This window comes from Narcine bancroftii, chromosome 6 (assembly GCF_036971445.1).
Source record: "Narcine bancroftii isolate sNarBan1 chromosome 6, sNarBan1.hap1, whole genome shotgun sequence".
Classification (NCBI taxonomy): Eukaryota; Metazoa; Chordata; class Chondrichthyes; order Torpediniformes; family Narcinidae; genus Narcine; species Narcine bancroftii.
This window is the reverse complement of record NC_091474.1, coordinates 18262745-18286404: the sequence shown is the minus strand read 5'-3', so window position 1 is coordinate 18286404 and position 23660 is coordinate 18262745. Positions and strand designations below refer to the sequence as shown.

Below are 23660 nucleotides of genomic sequence, written 5' to 3'. Positions count from 1 at the left end.
CTGCACAACTTAATAAATAACTTTTTTCAGGGACAAGCCTGCTCTAGATTTTATTGTAATCTTTGGGAGGTTATGAGAACATTTCCAGATTGAGTCTGCATGATAATTGTGTAATTGAAACAAAATGAATTGGGCGAGGAGAAAATGAACATCTTAGCATGAATCTGCATGGATGTTTCCAATGAAACACACTCATACAATCACATTTCATTTTTTAAGTAATCATAACTCCTAGGAAAACAGTCTGAATGTGACCATGGTTACATTTAATATGCAATAAAATCATCATTTACAAAAATAAAAGCTTAATCAATGGCTTTTTCTTTTTATTATCTTTTCCCCTCATTCCTTGCCTCGTCTGTGCCCGCAATCAAGAGCTTCCCCCCCCGCCTGAGTTCAACAAGCAAGTCCTCACGTAGAACAAAACCAAATAACTTCTCGATTTTGCTGTAACATTAGTAACATTATTAAATTGTCAAGAGAATGTAATTAAATTGACTAATGTGCAATATGGAATGGTTAATTATAATTTTTTACATCAATTATATTTGACCCCGGAAAAGTTAAAAAAATATGGGTTTAGTAATTCAGATTCTTGTTTTAGATGTGGTTCATGTATTGGAACTTTTTTACATGCTGTATGGAATTGTGTTAAAGTTCAATAATTTTGGCAAGGAATTAAAGTAGTTTTGAAGAAATTATACAATTTTATACTACCGTTAGATCCAACGATTTTCTTGTTGGGAAATTTATATTCATTAAAGGAATGGGATTGGATAAAATTCAAATTGCTTTTGTATGTTTGGTATTATCAGTAGCGCGTAAATGTGTTGCTTGTACCTGGAAAGAGGATACTGAGATTAATATAGCTCATTGGCATAATGAATTGAAAGTATGTGTTGTCATGGAAAAAATTACTTATACTTTACATGATAATTATTCTTCTTTTGTTAGTAAGTGGTCTCTGTATTTGAAATCTATGCATTTAGATATACTTTATGTTGTTAACATTTATAATTATATATATATATATATATATATATATATATTTTAAAAAAAAATATATATATATGTATATGTATATAAAATCAATATTTTTCTTTGCCCCCCCCTAAGGGAGCTGGCTGTAAGGGTGGGAGGAGGAATGGCTATTAATGACTATTTTTATATTGTATGCTATGTTTCTGTTATCTTTTAAATAAAGTTTTGGGGGAAAAAAAACATTATTAAATAGGTCTTCACAATCCCCCGTGTTTTGTGCATCCAAAAATTCAGTCAATTATGTGGATGCAAGAAATATTCAAAGCCACTAAGACCCAACATGAATCCTCTACCAATCTTATCTTTGCTTGGCTTCGCGGACGAAGATTTATGGAGGGGGTAAAAGTCCACGTCAGCTGCAGGCTCGTTTGTGGCTGACAAGTCCGATGCGGGACAGGCAGACACGGTTGCAGCGGCTGCAGGGGAAAATTGGTGGGTTGGGGTTGGGTGTTGGATTTTTCCTCCTTTGCCTTTTGTCAGTGAGGTGGGCTCTGCGGTCTTCTTCAAAGGAGGTTGCTGCCCGCCAAACTGTGAGGCGCCAAGATGCACGGTTTGAGGTGATATCAGCCCACTGGCGGTGGTCAATGTGGCAGGCACCAAGAGATTTCTTTAGGCAGTCCTTGTACCTTTTCTTTGGTGCACCTCTGTCACGGTGGCCAGTGGAGAGCTCATCATATAACACGATCTTGGGAAGGCGATGGTCCTCCATTCTGGAGACGTGACCCACCCAGCGCAGCTGGATCTTCAGCAGCGTGGACTCGATGCTGTCGACCTCTGCCATCTCGAGTACTTCGACGTCTACCAATGCATTTCTCATTATTTCGTGCCCACTTGGTTGGCGAGGCAGAAATCATGGCGTTTCGAAGGGGTGCCAGGACATCTTCCACAGGGTCCAAGCGATTGCAGTCTCATTGAAAGTAACCTGCGAAAACATTTACTCCACAACCTTGGACTGAGGGAATATTAACCTTTCTTTCTGCTTGTTATTTCTGCCCTTGATGTGAATGAACCAACACGGCCACAGAAACTCTTTTACCTACTCAGCCGGCCAGTCTCGTTCAAAGTAACTTCCAACTGCAGAGTGAATCTTTGTTTTTTGTTAAATTATGAGCGCCACTGCCAAGATTTGTTTTTTAAGTCGCCCCAATTTTTAGCGGAATGAATTCGAAGATGGTGATGTTGGTCTGAATCTGGTCGCCAGTCGATAGGGGAGGGAGCTGGAGCCTTCAAGAAAGCAGCCTCCTTGACAGAAGGAGAAGAAGACTAAATGAACTGACCCAGTGTGTAAAAATAGAAGAGTTGATGACATTGTTTAATGTATCATATATGTTGAGCATTGAGTGAGTGAGGAGGGGGGGGGGTGAAGAGGGATGGGAGGGGGGAAAAAGGGGAGAAAATGACACTGTGTATATTCAAGAGGGAAATGTTTGTGTGAATTTTGGTCAGTATGGTTCATAGTGTGAAATTTTTTTTTAAATTTTTAAAAAGGACCATCAGGGCAGGAGGGACAGGAACATGAAGACACACACCCATCCACCTCTCCCCACACACCCCAACCCTCCTTCAGATTTCTGAACCCACCTCGCCTTTTCTCCTTTTCTTTTTTGGAGCTACCTGTAGTTTATGTTTTAAATCATTATAATGTTTGCACCTTGTTCGGCACAATCCGCAAAACCAAATAGACGGGATTCGGATTCGCATCCCGAAAACTAAAGGGGTCTTGACTTCAGTTTGAGAGGGGCGATTTAAAAATGAGTCTGCCACGAAAGGCGGGAGGATTCTGTGCAGAAACACTGCCATTGGAAAGCTTTTTTTTAAAGAAAAAGAATTTAACTTGAATGAGTGCACATTTGAAAAGCAGCAAGGTATCGAATTCATCCTGAACGGGTTTACTGCATCTCGCCCTGTTCGTTTTGTGGAGTTTTCAGGTATAATGACCATTCCACGGGTCCCGTCAGAATGGGGAACCCAGTGGAGTTCGCGCTTGGAGTGGTGAAACACTCATTCTGCCGACGCTGGGGTTGGAGCCAAAACACATGCACACACAGTAAACGCTGGAGGAACTCAGCCGGTCTGGCAGTGTCTGAAGGAGGCAAAGATATGTTACCCACGTTCCATTCTTTGAGGCCGGTAATGCATCTTATATGGACGCTGCGAGACTGGTCGAGTTCCTCCGGCGTTTCTTACTGTCGCTCTTCGCGCGAAGATGTCAAAGCGCGGGTTCCTGCGAAAGCGTTACATGTGTGAAACTCCCATCGGACCGAGACCAACCCAACCCACTGCTCGCATTATTTGCCCACAACCAGGCCAAACGAAATAGTATGGAAGGTTCTGACAAAAAGGTGATGGCGGTGAAGGGTCTCAGTGCTTTTTGTATCCATTCACATTCCCCTCTCGTGCCCCTGTGGTTAGTAAGGGATGATTTAAGGTGGTATGTGAGTGAAAAGAAAAGGGTTGAGAACCAGGGACCTGGCCAGTGTTGCTCCCGCATCTGCTCATCAAAGGTGGGAGAGCATGGGTTCCTGACGCGGATCCGGGCGGGGGAGGTCAGAACCTCGAGGGTACAACTGGAATAGCATATTAGTCACATTCAAATCCACTCCACTTTAATCACCTGAATTATGCACCGACTGTGTGAATTGTCGAACACTCCCGGGGAATAAGAGGGGTTTGAACCTCACAGTTCAAAAGGAATGCCTCGGTTCATTTCATGTTAGTCTGGTCAAGAGGATATATAACACCTATTAAATAAACGGAAGCATCTGAAATTTGATTGAATATTAGACAAATACTTTAAATTCTCAACTGCCTTTCAAAGTAAGTAAAGGGGTTCAGCAAAGCGCCAGTGTTCTCTGGATAGTGGTGGTGGGCAGCCACGTTTCGAGCAACGTTACGGTATTCCGAACCGCAGGCTGCAAAACAACACTGGACTTGCGATGCGGATCGACCATGTCCCGCTTCGAGGCACGAGCTGATTCTGCAGAATCCCCCGATCTGGAGAGGAAACTGCAGATTGATATCAGACCAACTCTCCAATAAAAACAAAAGCTGTTTCAAATAATAATAAAAGAGAGAGAGAGAGCAATGCTTGATCTGAAACATGCTGGGGTTTTGGGGTGGCTTCTTCGGGTTTAGGTGCCATGGTGAGTCGGATTTGGGATTTCACTGCCCTTGTTTCCGAATTCAGTCGCATTTCCCCGCAGGTGCGAGGAAGCTCCGCGCCGAATCCCTTCACACCAGTCAGTCCCTGTCGCACGCGTGTCCTGGGCGGGTCGGTGCAAAGGGCTCGTTCTCATAGACAGTTTCTGCAGATTGTGGGGACCCTCAGACTTCTCCCTGGACCTTGCCCTTGCGGGAACAAAACACGAAATGATCAAACTGGCAAGATTAATGTTGAGTCAAGAAGTGTGCATATAAATCACACATTTATAACACACACAAAATCTCTGTTCTTATGATGTGTTAAATCTTCAACAGTTTAAATTTATCAACTTTACCAGCAGTATTTCCAACCCCTCAACCTTGGAGCCATTGGTACTCGCGGGAACTCTCAGTACATTCCGAGACTCGCAAGCATAATTAACTATCTGGAAGATGTTTATCCCATTGTATAAAATGTAAGCCCCCATGCGTCAAAGAAGTATTTTTATCCAGATTACAAAGAATATCGATGCCAGTGTCACGGATTCGTTTTCCAAAATATGTGAGCGAGCACCGCGGAAAGGTTGGAATCAAATTTAAATAAATAAATGGGATTTTAAAATTCTTTAAACGCAAGTTTCGTGTTCTACACAGAATATTTTAGAACATTAAAGTTCCTGAAAATATTTTGAGCCACGTATTTTGCCATATTCTAGTGCCCTGGAAAATGCACGATTAAGAAAAATGTTTAAACCAAAATGCAATTTTCAAAAATTGATCAAGAGTGTGATCCTGGAAGTTCAATTCCAAAACCACATGAGGGATCGTCAATTTCCCCTTCTGGTTAACTGTAACCATATTATAGCCACTTTTCAATAAATGTGTGTCTGGGTGCGTAGCTTTGCGGGGATTTAAAAACCTTTGAGGTTTTTTTTCCATCTTATAATTTAATAAAATTGAAATGCAATGTTCTCTGGGGTTTTTTTTTGCAGGGCACATTCTCTCCAACAGCAAGCGGGCGTCATATCAACCTTGGATCAGGAGCTGGTGGCTGGAACTTTTCTTAAAAGTTTTTAGTTTCCAGAAGGAACTGAATTCTCTTTTTTTTAATAATCATATTCTATTTAAGAATTAAATTAAGAGATTAAAAATAAGCAGGTGTTCTTGTCAGAGCAATAAAAGCCTCGAGACTAGTAAACTTGGGACTTTTTAAAAGATTTCAGAGTGGGACTGTGGAGTTGCTGTGGGTAGGAGCGGCTTTAAAATTCAGCTTGTGTACGACACCTGCAGGTTATATATTGTAAGACCAAGTTGTCGAAATATCTTTTAATCTTTGCAGTTTAAGTGGGGCAGAGGGGAATTAAGCCTGCCCTTCAACTGGTCTGCTCAAGACCATTTATCTATGGTCGGCAGTTCCAACTTGCGATGGGAACGGTTGCAATATTTGTGGTTTTATTGGTCGGTCAAATTGTTCACATATTTTAAAATAAGATTCATTTCATCAATAAATGTGGTTGGAGGAGTTCTAATGAAAATAAAGCTGAACGGCTAAAGCTGGGTTTATGTTTGATTGTGTGTGGGAGTGTATCTAGTTCGCATGGGTAGGAAAATATATATTCTTACAAGTCAAAAATATATACAGTGCATATCATTTGGTCACTTCATGGAATTCAAGGAACCTTGGCTGCGTGGACTCGGAATTACCTGGCCTGCAGAAGGCGGAGAGTCTGCCAGTGACTAGTGGCGTTCCACAGTGATCTGTTCTGAGACCCCTGCACTTGGTGAGTTTTATAAATGACTCGGATGAAAAAGTGGAGGCTGGGGTGGGTCAATAAGTTGTCTTTTATATTAAAATGTTTATGAAGCAAGGGTCTCAGAGCCAGTACTTTTTTCTTTGGAGCAACAAAGTATGAGAGGTGAGTTGATGGAGGTATGTAAGGTTCTGAGAGGCATGGACAGGATAAACAGCCACCACCTTTTATCTAGGAGAACAATAGCAAATACCAGAGGGCATCTGTCTAAGTGAGTGGAGGAAAGGTTAGGACAGGCATTAGAGTTAGGTTTTTACATGAGTGGTTGGTGCCTGGAATGCATTGCCATGGTTGTGGTGGAGGCCGGTACAAAAGAGATATTTTTTTAAAAAACACAGATAGGTGTATAATTTAAGAAAATAGAGTGTTATAGGTGTGAGGTAGGAAAGGATCAGGTATATATAGGTCACCACAAGATCATAAGCTGAAGGGCTGTACTGTGCTTTAATGTTCTATATTCTAATTCTTGCCTTAGATGAATAGGAAATCCACGTGCATATAATTCACTTAAATGAAATCAAGCAAAAATTTAATTCAGAAATATGTTTGCATACATGTAATTCCAATGGTTTGAGAATGGAGGTGGATAATGTTATGAGTTGCCTAAGTTATTACAAAAGATCTCATTTCCCTTAACAGAGGGGTGAAAACGTGGAGACATGGATTTTAAATATTTGGTAGACAGATTAGAGGGGCGAAGAAAACTCTCTGAAAGGAGGATCAAGGAAGAACTACTTCTCACAGTTAAAACCTGTAGAGAAATGCACTTGCAGAGCCCTGAACCGCAGGATTCGGGACCGAGTGCTGGAAGGTGGGATTGGATTGGGTAGCTCTGTTTAGTCTGACATAGAAACAATGAGCCAAATAATTTCCTCTGGGCTGTATGCTGTTATACTCCTATGTACCTGGAAGTCAGCCTGAAGAAAACTGAGGTCCTCCATCAGCCATCTCCCCACCATGACTACCAGCCCCCCCACATCTCCATCGGGCACACAAAACTCAAAACGGTCAACCAGTTTACCTATCTCGGCTGCACCATTTCATCAGATGCAAGGATCGACAATGAGATAGACAACAGACTCGCCAAGGCAAATAGCGCCTTTGGAAGACTACACAAAAGAGTCTGGAAAAACAACCAACTGAAAAACCTCACAAAGATAAGCGTATACAGAGCCGTTGTCATACCCACACTCCTGTTCGGCTCCGAATCATGGGTCCTCTACCGGCACCACCTACGGCTCCTAGAACGCTTCCACCAGCGTTGTCTCCGCTCCATCCTCAACATCCATTGGAGCGCTCACACCCCTAACGTCGAGGTACTCGAGATGGCAGAGGTCGACAGCATCGAGTCCACGCTGCTGAAGATCCAGCTGCGCTGGATGGGTCACGTCTCCAGAATGGAGGACCATCGCCTTCCCAAGATCGTATTATATGGCGAGCTCTCCACTGGCCACCGTGACAGAAGTGCACCAAAGAAAAGGTACAAGGACTGCCTAAAGAAATCTCTTGGTGCCTGCCACATTGACCACCGCCAGTGGGCTGATAACGCCTCAAACCGTGCATCTTGGCGCCTCACAGTTTGGCGGGCAGCAGCCTCCTTTGAAGAAGACCGCAGAGCCCACCTCACTGACAAAAGGCAAAGGAGGAAAAACCCAACACCCAACCCCAACCAACCAATTTTCCCTTGCAACCGCTGCAACCGTGTCTGCCTGTCCCGCATCGGACTGGTCAGCCACAAACGAGCCTGCAGCTGACGTGGACTTTTTACCCCCTCCATAAATCTTCGTCCGCGAAGCCAAGCCAAAGAAAAAAAAAAACAAAAAAAAAACAGAATATACATGCACAGATTGTTAAAACTCCCTTGGCACATTTTTCAAAAATAATTGATACTTGGTGTTATACCTAGATTTCTTTCTCACGCAGTACCACTAAACAGGTTAACAGGTTTTTACATTGTATTGTGATCCACCTGAATTGGTTACTTGATTTCCAGCATTAAATCAGTGTGATACACCTGTATGAACAGAAGGTGCGTAAATTTTTCTTTCTTTTCTTTATATGTGAGAGATACAGTGAAAATTGCCAAGACTTAATTCTGTGATCCTGCACTCTTGCATTGTGAAACGGTTCTAGGTGGCTACCAATGTAAATGGGGCAATATATTTTGGGAACAAATAGAGAAAATGCTGGGAGCATTTAGCTGCAGACCATAAATGAAGAGTTAATGTTCCAGATTGATGACCTTCTCTTGGAAATGTCTGAGATGAACCAGATTTACAGGTAAAAGAAGTGAGAAGGACACTTTACTTTCTATTTATTTCCTTCGCACATTATCTGATGCATATTTTAAAATAACTTAGTTCAGGGACATAATTTGTGAACTATCTGGAATTGGTTACCGCCCAGGTCTGAGATTCGAGTGCAAGCTAAAAATTAGAGCTCAAAAATGTGCTGAACATCTCATAGCCTTCCAATCACACTGGAGACTGTCCAAACTGAAATCTATGTAATCTATGTAATACTGCACCAAGCTTACAATATTTATTAAACGGAGATGATTGGGGAATTCAGGAATTCTAGGAACAACCACCCTCCACTACACATTCCTAAATCTGTAGTGGAAAAAGTAGAGGGCACCAAGTTCTTTGGAGTTCACTTAAGCAGTGACCTCTCCTGGACACAACAATGACTGTACTTCCTGAAAGGACTGAGGCAGGCGAGATTACCAGCCACCATCCTGTCAACTTTCGACAGGAGCTCTAGCAAGAGTGTCCTGGCCAGCTGCATCAGAGTGTGGTACAGTTGCTGCAGAGGATTGGAGTGGCAGAGAGGCTCTCCCCCACCCCCATTGATGTGACTTACTGGGCTCATTGTCTGAAGAGGGCTCAAAAAATCATTAAGGACCCTTACCATCCCGCACACAGCACCTTCCAGAAAAGAGATACAGGCATATGAGCTAGAATCACAAGCTGAGAAACAGCCTCTTCCCACAATCAGTGATACTGCTGAATGACTGATGAACTGCTCATATAATCCCTCAGAGATTTCACTATTTATTTAATGATATTTATTTGTGTTTATATTTGTACTTCGTATAAATCACTTGTAAATATGTGTGCCTCGTCTATATATGTGTTTGCATTGTTTCATCCGGTTGTACTTATAGAATTGAATGGTAATAATAAACTTGAACTTGAACTGGAAACCCTTGGTTCTATAGCAACAGCTACTTGAGATGGAGCATGGGCTGAGATCAGGGCAGCACTGAGGGAGCACACAACTCAAGATTGGATCAATACTCAGGGAGCAAACTTATGTCTTCTCCCCTGAATTTTTGATCATTGGTAAATATTGTCTTTCAATCTCTTTATAATCCTTAATATTATTGAGTATATATAGCTTCTGATTCGCTGGCACATTTGACTTCCTTAATTCTATGGATGCCAGATGATAAAGCTTTTACTGTAGGAAGATCGACCTTTGTCAACTGCAAATGTTGGGAACCTACAACAAAGAAATATTTTTAATTGTTAACATATCACATACTTAAGTTTTAAATGTGCATTAGAAAAAGCAAAAAAAAACATAGTGCATGTTTCATATCTTTTAAAAAATATTCAATAAACAAAAGAAGAATGGTTTTCTGCTTCGCCATTCCTGAAAATCTGGTCTTAATAAAGCATTCGAACAAGTGTAGATGGAGAACACTTGTTTTCCAGACTTCCTGGGTGCGCTCAAGTAGACTGCCACATGTGGGCGCTATAGGTCCAAAAGTAACTCAACCGTGTGAAACACTCTGGTATTCCTCAAATGTGAAAGGCACTACGTAAATTAAAGAATGTTCTTCCCCTACCTAGCTTGTCCTTCAGTGTATTTCATTCCTGATGAGGACTATGGTGAAATAGCTATTACACAGCACCTCACACTGTTCGTTATGGACTGCATGAGTGATATAGTGATATAGTGTCAATAGAACAAAAACAGACCCTTTGGCTCACCAGGTTCACACTGACCATGAAACACCTCTTTACATTATCCCATTTTGTTCTCCTCACATTCCCATCCACTTCTCCCAGAAGCTGCACTCACCTAACACACTTAAAAGCAATTTGCAGTGACCAATTAACCTAGCAATCATCTTTGAGATTTGGAAGGAAGCCAGAGCACCAGGAAGCTAGCCACACACTCACAGCGAAAACATGCAAACTCCACATAGACAGCACCAAAGATCAGGATTGAACCCAGGTCAATGGAACCATGAGGTGGCAGTTCCATCAGCTATGCCACTGTGCCACCCATAAATATCCCATATACCTTGTTCAATGTTACTATCAGTCTTCAAGCCTAACCATTAAACCATTAATTCCTTAAATACTGTAACAATTTGAAAAAAGACCCCAAACAAACGCACAAGTATTGTAGAATCTTTCAACAAAAGTAGAAAGGAAATGGTCACAAAATTAGGGGCTAAGATTTGAAAACAGAAGAGCAAATTTTAAAAAAAGCATGATTCAGTCAGAAATTTCTTCAAAGTCAAAGTTCAAATTTATTGTCAGAGTACATCGCATAAAACCCCAAGATTCTTTTTCTTGCAGGCCAGGTAGAATTTCTACTCATCAGTAATGCAAAAACTGTACTCAAGAAAAGATACATACATAAAAGAGAGAAATGTAAACAAACTGTGCAATACAGGAAAAATATTCAATAATAAATCATGTGGAATGTAAGAGACCTTAAATGAGTCTATGTTTGAGAGTCTGATGATGGATCAGAGTCTGTTCCTGAACCTGGTAGTACGAGTCTTGTGGCACTCATCCCTCTTTCCTAATGGCAGCAGTGAGAACAGCACATGTCCTGGCTGGTGTGGACCCCTGATGATTGTTGCTGCTCTCTGTCAGCAATGTACAATGAATATTCAAATATAAAAGCTCAATTGTAAGGAGTAGGGCAAGAACAAAATAAGCCATTCATAGCAAAACTGAAACAAAAACAGAAAATGTTCAGCAGTTCATGAGGCTTCTGGGAAGAGAGAGAGAAAAAAAATCTTTGGGTTGATGACCTTTCATTAGATATAGAGTATCTGCTACAACATTCTTTTCGGTTGCTGTTCAAGGCTACTCCAGAGGGGATATGTCCTCATTTAGTTTTAAATATTGCACAGAACAAGGCATATTTCCTTGCTGAGTCCATCACAGTTTCTAATGCACTTCAGAGGCCAGATTCTGTAAACCATTCCAAAGTGAGTAGAAACAGTCATTTGTAAATAAGCCAAAAATGTCTTGGACAAGAACTGTTTTCAAGCACTAAAAAGATTAATAGTCCTTTGAAGTATACCTCTAATCATCAGTCTAAAATGCTTGACTACTGATTGTGACAAACTAACAGAAGAAGAAACCTATTCATATTTTTAATGAGTTCCTGTCACATTAATGTGGAAAGCTGAAGAATCAAAGCAATAGCTTCCCATTACTGATCTTAGAACCAGTGTATATCATTTCAAAATAATTCAGCTGGAATTTTTAATTTAACATATTTAGAGTGAAAGTCTCAGAGACTCACTGGAGTAATCATGGTAATCAAGGCAAATTGAATCGTTTAGATTTTTTTAACATTTGTAATTTTTCTAAATTCCTTCCTGTTCATTTTTTGGCATATTCTGTAATGTTTAGTCTTCTGTTGAACGTCCATAAACTTAAAGAGGAAATGCAGAAATAATAGGAATTATGAGCTTGTTCATGTATCCAAGAAATATGACTGCTTCTGCTAGTTTTTAACCTTTATCTATTATTGAATTTGTTTAGTAACTATATTCTTGTCATAGCAAGTACAGCTGAATAAAATTAAACATTACCCTCCCGTATTAACCCTAAGCTACGAAAGAGGCCGGTGATTAGTAACATTCCAGTCTTTTCCCCTGGAGAAACACCATTCATTGCTATAAAGTGCCTTTATGGCTTGCAATATGATTAGGGATTGGAGAGGTACAGCATTGTTTCAAGTTCTGGAGAAAACCAATGCTCCCAGTGTTTTTATATGGCCTCACTCAGATGTAGGTCTATCAAAATGAGAAGCATCAGTATTGTCAGTGGACAGAATTGCCATAATTTCAGAAATGCTATGAGCAATCCCTTTGATAAAATGGAAGTGACTTCATCATCTTCCACTAAGAGGCTCTCTAGTTAACATTTATGTACATTTAACTTTATTGTCACTGGTAATAATAGTGAAGGAAAACACCATCCCCCTTCTCTGAACAATAAGCATTTTTTATGCAAATGTGATATAATATTTTATATGGGTCCATGATTCATGAATAATTATAAAATATATGTGTATGAATATTATACATTTAACATAAAGAAATCTCTTGGTGCCTGCCCCATTGACCACCGCCAGTGGGCTGATCTCGCCTCCAACCGTGCATCTTGGTGCCTCACAGTTTGGCGGGCAGCAACCTCCTTTGAAGAAGACCGCAGAGCCCACCTCACTGACAAAAGACAAAGGAGGAAAAACCCAACATCCAACCACAACCAACCAATTTTCCCCTGCAACCGCTGCAACCGTGTCTGCCTGTCCCGCATCGGACTTGTCAGCCACCAACGAGCCTGCAGCTGACGTGGACATTACCCCTCCATAAATCTTCGTCCGCGAAGCCAAGCCAAAGAAAGAAAATATATATAAATGTTAAAAATATAAACGAATGAGAATAGGTAGATGTGAAATATGGAGACAGTAGTGCACAATTTCAACGACTGAGCATTTAGTGTAAAAGTATCCTTAAATAGTCCTTGTAGATGTAGTCTACCCCATTTGGATGCAATGCAGCTCTGATGTCAGAAAACATGGCAAATTTACTCAAAATCAGCATTTTATCCCTCAATAATTAGAGCATTAGCAATCTGCATCCAATTTATTCATCCACTGAAGAGTTTCTCTTAAAACTCCCTTTAAGGAGTTTTGAGTCTTAGTAAGATACTTGTTATGTTTTCTCCTTTTCCAATATATTACGTCAATTTATTTTTTAACACAGAAGTGCTGGAGATTTCAACAGTGTCCATAGGAGGCAAAGATATATATCAGAATCAGAATCAGGATTTATTGTCATGAACAAAACACGGAATTCGTTGTTTTGTGGCAGCGTCACAGGGCAACATTTATATAAACCACCTTACAAAAATAAATAAAAATAATGCATGATAAGTCAAAGTAAGGCAGTTTTTTTAGTTCATTAATCATTCAGGAATCTGATGGCAGTGGGGAAGAAGCCGTCCTTGTGTCGCTGAGTGCTTGCCTTCTGGATCCTATATATTTTTTCATAATGGTGGCAGAGTAAAGAGTGCATGGCCTGCATGGTGGGGGACCTTGAGGATAGAGGTTGCTTTCTTAAGACACTACCTTTTGTAGATATCTTCAATGGAGTCTGGTGTCCATGATGTTGCAGGCCCAGTTAACAACTCTCTGAATGTTTTTCTTGTCCTGCATGCTGGCACCTCCATACCAGACAGTGATGCAACAAGTTAGAATGCTCTCTACAATACACCTGTAGAAGTTTCTAGAGTCTTTGGTGACATACCAAATCTCCTCAAACACCTCACAAAGTATTGCGGCTGGCAAGCCTTCTTCATGATTGGCTCCAGGACAGATCCTCGGAGGTGTTGGCACCCAGGGATTTGAAGTTCTTAACCCTCTCCACTACTGAGCCCTCAATGAGGACTGGGTCGTATACTCCTGACTTCATCCTGAAGTCCACAGTCATCCTTGGTTTTGCTAACGTTGAGTGCAAGGTTGCTGGTGTGAGCATGACAACACTCAATGAGTTGATCTCCCTCCTATACGTTTCCTCGTTGTCATTTGTGATTCTGCCGACAACCATAGTGTCATCGGCAAATTTGTAGATGGCATTAGAATTGTGCCTGGCCACACAGTCATGAGTGTACAGAAGAGTAGAGCAGTGGATTAAGCACCGATTCTTGGGGTGCATCTTTGTTGATGCTCAGTGAGGAGGAGAAGTTGTTTCCAATTCATACTGACTGTAGTCTTCTGATGAGGAAGTCAAGGGTCCAATTGCAGAGGGGATACAGAGGCCCAGGGTTTTGAGATTCTTGACCAGCACTGAGGGAATAATGGTGTTGAAGGTTGAACTGTAGTCGATGAAGAGCAGCCGTATATAAGATGCTGCAGGACCTGCTGAATTTCTCTAGTACTTTTGCGTATTAACTACAATCACAGCATCTGTAGACTTTCTTGGTTCAATATATTTTTGAAGCCGATCAAATTTATAATGCTGATGAGATTAGAAGTGTTTGTTCACAAAACATTTGGCTGAAAGTCAAGAACAAAATGCAACAGGGTTTAAGCTTAATTAGGAAACATTGTTGACTTTATGTTTTTTTAAATTGTTCATTTTGATAAATGAACCCTGCTGTATTTGCTAATGGATAAACTATCAAAATTCACCTGTTCATCTCTTCTTTATTCCTCCTTAAATTTGAATTTTAAAAGTACTGCCCAAGAATTGGGTGGCACAGTTGGCATAGCTGTTAGCGCAACGCCTTTACAGCGCCAGCAATCGGGGCCAGGGTTTGTATCCCACACTGTAAGGAGTTTTTACATTCTCCCCATGACTAAGGGGGATTTCCCCGGGGGCTCTGGTTTCCTCCCTCCACTAGAAACGTATCGGGGATGTAAATTGGGCGGCACAGACTCGTGGGCCGAAATGGCTCGTTACGATGCTGTATGTCTAAATTTAAATTTGTTAAATCTGAAAATCTGGACCAACCCAATCCCTGAACAGTCTGGTTTTTTGGACATCTATTGTATGTAGTAGTGCTTTTGTCCTTATTGATGTGCTGTGTGATTTTTTTTTGTGAAATTGCAACAATTTAACAAAACCAAGAACAGCTGTGGAAGCAGAATACAAAACCAAAGGGGAACATTTTAGCATCAACATTGAGTAAAATTAAGAGGGTCTGCAAAATCCATACTAACTTGCAACACTATATTACATAAACCTCCACTTACTCATTATCAGCAGAAAACAGTGCCCAAACCATCAAAAACGAACACTATCCAGTGCATAATACCCTGTGCTTTTTTAAAAGAAATTGAAATTATTAAGCAGACCTCAGAATATGCTTTGTGCATGCTCTCAATCCCAATCAAGTTTGCAGGCTTGACAGCCTTAACACTCAAATGTGTCTGCAATTTACACTGGCTGAGGTAATTTTTCACTTACTTCTGCCTGGGTTATTGTTCACTGTCGAAGTATTAGAGGTCTTCATGACTCTCTTATTCTGAAAACAGTTTCAAGTCCAAAACATGTGAATTAGATGGCAGCTGCATTTCTGTAACCAGATCAAGTTATCCATTGCAACACTTCAAATAACCTTAAAGAAAAATAATCTAAAACAAAATGTGGCTTCTTGAGCATGAATAGTCTTTCCCTGCGTTATTTATACATAGACAGTATTCTCGCTCAAACATAACTACTTCTGGAATTCTTTTTCTGCTGTTTTGTTTGCACACTGCAATCACATAGCAGATATTAAGCTGTGCTATTAAATAACAATGTTTAACAGCAAATATTTTTGTGTAGGACATGTGTTTTTTAATTGAGTTCTTAAATGTATTAAAACAGAAGGGGAAGGAAAGGGATGTTATTTGAACACTTGTTATTTGTCTAATTAGATTAGAAAGACTTCAAATGAGTATTTGGAGAGTGCTCCTCTCAGTGAGATATCTATTATTCTTTTACAAAGCGATTCTGTGTCACAACTGTGTATAAAAGTTGGGCATGTGAGCAAGTATCTGCTCTTTTGGAAGCTAGTTATTTTAATGTTATGAGAGTGGAGGCAAAAATATGCAGTTTTTCCTATTGATAAAAACATGTTTACAAAGCTTCAGCTACCATTATTAAAACGCATCTTGAAACCAGCCTGCTGCTTCCAGTGAGGGTAGGTAGCAGTAACTTCTAGAGATATATTCACAAATTTCACTTTGGTGGACTTAATTGTCTAACTGCTCATCTCAACCCAACTCTTAGATCCATGTAGAAATACGCTCCATAGCTACTCAAAATTGCCAGTCCAACATGCAAACTAGACACACAGTCTAATTTCCTTTATAATTACATGCAATTAGCTGGCTCAGTTGTTGAAGTTAGCTCAGGGATTCTGCCTCACATAGAGTAAATTTGTGAAGTTTGTGATGTATATCCACAGTCTCACTTACGTGTGCTCTGTCATCGACCACACAGGCCACTGAGTGTAATGATGTGGTAGATCCATGAGATGCTAAATGCTCAAAAAGGCAGTCAACTTCAGAAAGGAATCTTCTTACTCTGGTTAAGAATCTTCTTCTCGCTACTACGGGTACCTTCAGGCAGAAGGTACAGAAGCAGGAAATCCTCCAGGTTCAGGAACTGTTTCTTTCCAACTCCAACGGTTATCAGGCTCTTGAACCTCTCTTACTACCCCAATCATAAATTAACTCTGACAACACAAAACAGCATGTCTGCACTATTGAAACACTATGGCAACTGTGAATATTTCTTATCTACCTATCTTTTGTATTTATTGTTTCTTTTTCATTTAATTTAATGCATACTCTTTATTTACAAAGATTACCTGGAGCAAGTAAGAATTTTGGTGCCTACATAAAATGTACATGACAATAAGCTTATGTCAACAATACTGTAGAGTTGACCATTTGTAATTTCTTCAGCATTGCCCACATTTAAAAATTCTTGGTATGAAGATTTAATCTCTCAGTCCACTCCGGTGGACGTCTCGGTTTCCACAGCTAAAAAGTTGATTATTGTTGTCTTTGTGATGATCTCCTTTGTAGGTGGAAGGGAGAGGAGGGAGGGTGTTAGTGGGGTGGATGAGGGAGGGTGTTAGTGGGGTGGATGAGGGAGGGTGTTAGTGGGGTGGATGAGGGAGGGTGTTAGTGGGGTGGATGAGGGAGGGTGTTAGTGGGGTGGATGAGGGAGGTTGGGGGGGGGTTTACTCATTTATCTAATATCTGTATGAATATGTTATAATTAATGTTATGTGATTTAAAATTATAAATAAAATATTTTTAAAAAACAATACTGTAGAGGAAGTATTTGCAGTGGATTAGAGTCGAATCATACAATATGCTATGCTTCAATTCTGAAGGGTTTAGGGCATTTCACTACATTATAAATCACAGTAGCTTTTGTAGTGTGCTGGTTAGAATAGCAGCAAGGCCTTATTTTTCTCTCAGGGCTTCATTTAACACAGATGTTCCTTAGGTTTGACCCACTGCACCAACATTTTGACTGAGTGTTTCTTTTTCACCACATGAGTATCAGACTCATTCCTCATTCACCTCTCCTTAGGGAAGGATTAGAAGAGGGAGGAAGCCTTCCTTACCAGGGGACAGTCTAAATAAAACCTCAGTTCTGCAGGTCAGCATATTAGGCCTCATGAAGCACATAAATCAGGTAAAACCTGTGCAATCTAAGTGGGAACATTTCAATTTTTAAACCAATTATACAACCACTAACTCTGATCTGCTCAAGTTTGTTGATGTAAATAATGCAAAAATATTATTTTAGAGTTCCAACATTGTGTCATAATATTATTCCAGGGTCCCTACTTTAGAATGGTGAGACCACATGCCCAGAGTTAATTATCTTGGGCATAGAACTGCTGAAAAAATAAATAGAAGTACTTGAAAATCACAGACCACTGATTTGTAGTTTGCATATACTTGTAGAAATAGTGGCTATAAATGCTTTCTGCTTCTTATAATGGATGAAATTAGTCTGAATCGTGATTGCTTAAGTAGTGCATTCCATCAAACATAGCATTGACCTTTATACAATATTGAACGAGCACCAGCAATAATTCATTAGTCAAGCTCTAGAAAAAACAAACATAAACTGCTCAAAGTTCCAAACAATCTGAGCAAAATTTGAATATTCTTCATTCATTTAATTATGAAGTCAAACTGGGGAATTATTCTTCAGGCATGCTAGGGATTGTTGACTCACTTGACTATACATATTTGACATTGGATTATTTTCTTGAAATCTAATGTAAAAAGTAATCTTCACCTTGTCACTATTTTTTCTCTTTGGTAAGAAAATTACTGGTGACATCACGGTTCAAGTTTATTCAGTCAAATGTGTTCAGAAGTCATCTCAACTCAAGGTGTGACAAAGCTTTAAGCCCAGGAAATAAAATGGACAGTCATACATACTGGCACCAGACCATCAGAAGAAAGTTGGTGCAGTAAAGAGTGTGGAGCCCTTAACTCTCTTGAAAGCTCCCTTGATTGCCAATGGTTAGACGGCATATCCGCAGGCTGGTGGATGAGAGACTGTGGGTGTGAAATTGAAGGAAAGTCAAAAAACTGAGTGGATCTTGCCTGGATCCAACACACCAATGGCATCATGAAGAAAACATGTCAGGATCTCTACTTCTTCAGGAGCTTGTGGAGGTTTGGTAGGACATCAAAAATCCTAGGGAATTTTTGCAGATGTGTGGTGGAAAGTGAACTGACTAGCTGCATCATGATGTGGTATGAGAACACCAATACCGCTGAGTGGAAAGCCCTGCAAAAGACAGTGGACACAGACCAGGATATCACAGGCAAAATCCTCCACACCATTAAGAACATCTACAGGGCACGCTGCCATTGGAAAGCAGCAATCATCAAGGATCCACATCATCAAATACACACTCTGCTCTCACTTCTACCATCAGGAAAGAGGCATAGGTGCCGTAAGACACATAACACCAAGTTCAGGAACAGCTGCTACCCCTCCACCATCAGACTCCTTAACAACACACTCAGAGATACTTAGAGACTCATTTAAGGACTTTTGCACTTTATAGATTATTTTATTTCTTTCTGTATTGCACAGTCAGTTTGTTTACATTTCTTTATTTTAATTTTTTTTTAAATTTAGACATACATCACAGTTACAGGGCATTTTGGCCCACAAGCCCGTACCACCCAATTATCCTAAAACCCAGGTATGTTCTGAGCAGTGGGAGACCCTCGCAGACATGGGGAGAATGTACCACCTCCTTATAGACAGTACTGGAAAATTTAACAGGTCAGGCAGCATCTATGGTATGAAAAAAGATTTAAACAGATGTTGAATAACCTGCTGAATAATTCCAGCTGTTCCTGTTTTTATTTCAAATTTCAACATCTGGAATCTTAATTTTGCTTTTCACCACATAGGAATGGAAAATAAATGTTCATATTTTGTAAATACAAGCATTTACTAGCATTTACTGGGTGATCACGAGAGTTCCCAATAGATTTCCCAATAGAGGGGGTGGTCCTGCTATCTCTTCCATTTACTTCCGTTTGGATTATTTTTGCACTGGATGTGCAAGAATACAAATACTGCTTATTTATTTCAGATAAATTTATCTTGAGAGAAAGGCTAGAAAAGGTGGGATTATTTGACCTTCAGGGACAAAGGTTAAGGAGGAGATTTTAAAAATAAGCTTAACATTCGCTAAAGGATGAATGTAAATTGGCATCCAAGACCGTAGCTTTAAGAGGTCACAGAATAAATGATTGTGTAGAGTTGTCATAATCCAAGAAGCCACCACCTGGTAAAAGTGGATTCAAGACGGAATTGCCATAATAGTGGAAAGGAAATATTGTCCAGGCTTTCAAACTTAGAATAGAGCACAGCTACAAGCCCTTTGACCCATGTGTCTGTGTTGAACATGATATCCAAATCAAACTAAAACTCAGCTTGATGGATATCCCTCTATCCCCTTCATATTTGTGTGTCTTCATGGAAACCATTTAAATGCTTCCAGCACTGCTCACGGCAGCCCAATCAGACACCTATCAATCTCAATATAAAGTATTTCCTGTCCCCCCACCCACCCTTCCACATCACCCTTAAATTTCCTTCCTATATCCTCGAGTTTATGACACTTTGACCCTAGGGAAAAGGTTCTGCCTACCAGTTTGTCTTCAGTTTAGGGGATATATTGGAAAAACTAATCTGAAAGACTAAATAGGAAAGTTTAAAAGATATCTTGTGAGTGGGAATTGGCTTTGATAGGTTGGTTTGGCCCATCCATATCCCACAGATTTTCAATAGTTATTCATGAGCTGAAAACAGCCACTTTGTTGGTCTTGATGTGCAAAATGTGGCTCAAGTCACAGTGATGAAATTGTCATCTTTCCTCCCTCCCTATTGAGAAGAGGTCTTGAACTTTGATTTTGTACACCCCTATGAGGTCCACCTTCAGCCTCCTACACTCCCACAGACAACAACCCAAGTGTGTCCCATCTCTCCCCTTAAACACAACACACGCATTCAGCTACCTATCAGACTCCCAGTTTAAAGGTTCCTGCTGCAAAACTCTCACTGCTCTTCCTCAAAGCACTTATCCAGCTCATCACTGGACCTTTCGATGAATTGGTTCAGTCTTTCTGAGGGCACAAACATCAAAGAGCTTCCTTCTTTGTTCTATACAGGTAAACCCCACTTTATCGAGTCGAATTATGAAAATTTGCTTATATGAAGAAACCCATGTTCGCTTTTACAAAGAAATTATAATGGGTTTTTGCTTTCACAAAAATTGTCTCCAATCGTAGTCAATGGGTCTTCGCTTTACAAATTTTCAGTTTATGCGCGTTTTCTCAGGAATGTTCTACCTTCATAAAGCGAGGTATATATGTAATTCCACACTGGGTTCATAGGAATGCTTTAGAAGGAAAACAAGTTTTCAAGATAGAGACCAAATACCAAATACATGTAATAGTCAATATTATGTCAAAGTCAACCCGTTATTTTTCACCCTGGACATCGGCCCCCCTCAAGCTCCCAATGCCCCAACCAGAGACTCTCGCCTAGGCCCAGCTGCCAACCCATCCCATTACCTGATGCCCCGACCAGTGATTCTCATCTCAGCCCCGGCTGACTGCTCAACTAAGCTCCCAACACCCCGATTATGGACTTGCCCACCCATCCATATGGGACTATTACACGCATATATATGGTAAGTATTTTAAGGTTTGACTTGATTTGCTATTCAAGGTTACGGAATACGTTGCAAAAGATTATTCTGAAAGACTAAATAGGTAAGTTTAAAAGGTATTTTGTGAGTGGGAATTGGATTTGATAGGTTGTTTGGCCAATCCATATCCCATAGATTTTCAATAGTTATTCATGAGCTGAAAACAGCCGTTTGTTGGTACTGATATACAGAACATTAAGAAAATACCTCAAGTCACAGTGATGGGCTTATCATCTTGCCTCACTCATTATTGAAAAGAGGTCTTGAACTCTGTTCATGAACACTCCCGAAAGTCAGGAGTCCATGTCAAACAGTAACAATGATTTGAATGTATATATAGCTTTTGGTGAAGTAAAACATCAAGCAGCTTTGAATAAAATTTGATTTGAAGCCATGTGACCAAAAGATCAAGTGCCTCAAAGGGGGATGAGGTGATGAAACTTGAAGGACCTCTTCCTGATGTTTAGGAGCAAGGCAATCACCAATGAGGCTGGATCGGGAGAAGAGTGAAGATTCTTAGAGCGGTATAAGATGAGAGAAGATTATTGCAGAAAGGGAGGAAAAGAGTCTAAAAGACTTGAAAAATAAAGCAATTCATGTCAATAAATATTTGAGAATAATGAGCACCAAAATTGTTTTAATTTAAATTTAGACATACACACCTTTCAGCCCATGAGACCATGCCACCCAATTACAACCAATTTACCTACAAGTTCTGTACATTTTGAAGGGTAGGAGGAAACCCACACAGACACAGGGAGAACATAAAAACTTCGTACAGGCAACACGAGATTTGAATCCCAGCCCCGATCACTGGTGCTGTAACAGTGCTGCGCTAACCACACCACCCAAAAGTGGGCTTGTCCCAGATTTGAACCTGGAACCTCTTGGACTCTAAGCATACCCCTAAACCAATGAACCATATATATCTCCAGATAAACAAGCCATATAAAATAAAGAGCATTTACATTTTGTATCTATATTTTGTCTAACAAAGAGTGGCCTGCTTAGTAAAGAAGGGAGCAAGTAATTAATATTTTTGCAAATAGTAGGTTGCAGTGGAAGTCATCACTTAAAAGAAAACCAAATCATCACCTTCTATTCTTCATGTAGAAGCTTGAACCACTTTTAAATATATTTTAAAAGAACACATTAATACTCAGATTTTCAGTCCTTTATTACACAGCACAAGCATATACATTTGCAGATGTTCAGCTAACCCAAAATGACGTGTAATTGCAAGGCTATCACAGTGGCCTTTTATGTCTCTTTCACACCCTCCCCCAACTCTCCATCCCCTCCTCCATAAGGAGACCACCCATAAGAAATCATTGAAAATATGCAGCCAACTGCTTTGAACAGATGTTCCAATTAAATATAATCTGAAACTAATGGAGGTGCCATCTGTCAGGCAGGACCCGATGCATTTTAAAAATGTAGTGGTGGGCCGTGCCAAATTTCACTCAAGCTATTCTGATTTTTAATTTTTATAAAGCAGGCTGACTGCTGCCCATTGATTCTTAGCAGCTTGTAAGATGCAGCTACAGAATTGTAAAATTATTCAGCTGCTGTGAGTAGGTTATGTACAGAGCTCAGACCTTCGTACTGGAATGCAAAACCCTGGGAATTTTTATTAAAAATGAAGGCAAACCTAAATCAGACTAATTTGATATAAAAATTAACAGTGGATATCAAGTATATACCTGTGAAATTATCAAAACAATCTCTTCCTACCGATCCGAGTTGCAAAGAATATGTTCCAATTCCTGTATTTAGAAATTAAGAGGAAAAAAAATCATAACAAAAAGAAAATAAAATAAATAAGTTTGAAAGGGTGCAAGAGGTGATTTACCAGGATGCTCCCTGGGTTGGAGAATGTCATAAGAAGCAAGGCTGACAGAGATAGGGATTTTCCCTTTGGAGTCAAGAAGGATGAGGTACAGGTATACTCCGCTTTACGAAACTAGAGCATTCCTATGAAGCCTTTTGTAAGTCGAAATGGCGTGAAGCAAAGACCCATTCGCGACTTTTGAAGGCTATTTTCATAAAAGTGAAAACCCTTTTGTAAAAGTGAACACAGGTTTCTTTGTAAAAGCGAATTTTTGTGAAGTGAGTACAGGTATTCGTAAAATATAAGATTATGAGGATATTAGATAGGGTGAATAGCCAGCACTTTTTTCCTGAGACAACAATAGCAAATACCAGAGGACATATGTTTAAGGGGAATGGAGGAATATTTAGGGGAGATGTCAGAAGTAAGTTTTTTTAGTCAGAGAATGGTGAGTGCATGGAATACATTGCTAGGGATGGTGGTGAATGCTGATACAATAGGGCCATTCAAGAGACTCTTAGATGAATGTAAGAAAAATAGAGGGTCATAGGTGTGTTGAGTCGATTTTCATAGGCTTATACTGTACTGCACTGTTCTATTGTCATAACAAGGCCAAAAGATTGATCGAGATCCAAAGTGAATACATTAAAATTTTCTCTTTAGCACCTCAGCAGAATTCTGGATTCTGGTTAAAATCTACACCCAAACGTACTCACTGAGCTTTCCCTCAGATGTTGATCTGCCTGCTGAGCTTTTGCATTGGCCCAAAGCTTGATGGCTGCTGTTGACTGCTGTAGGGAGTGATGA

The 23660-nt window shown here is 40.1% G+C and overlaps 1 protein-coding gene across 2 annotated transcripts in view; it reads right to left on the bottom strand.

Moving 5' to 3' along the window:
• Positions 1-10515: 10515 nt before the first annotated feature.
• Positions 10516-23660, bottom strand: part of slc2a10 (solute carrier family 2 member 10) — a 35404-nt gene continuing 22259 nt past the window's right edge. For both annotated transcript variants that reach the window (XM_069884172.1, XM_069884173.1), the window contains 2 exons: positions 15229-15286; positions 10516-14315 (listed from right to left, as the gene is read on the bottom strand). In XM_069884172.1, coding sequence (XP_069740273.1) covers positions 15282-15286 — 5 coding nt within the window. In that variant the 3' untranslated portion in view covers positions 10516-14315; positions 15229-15281. The remainder of the gene's footprint in view (positions 14316-15228; positions 15287-23660) is intronic.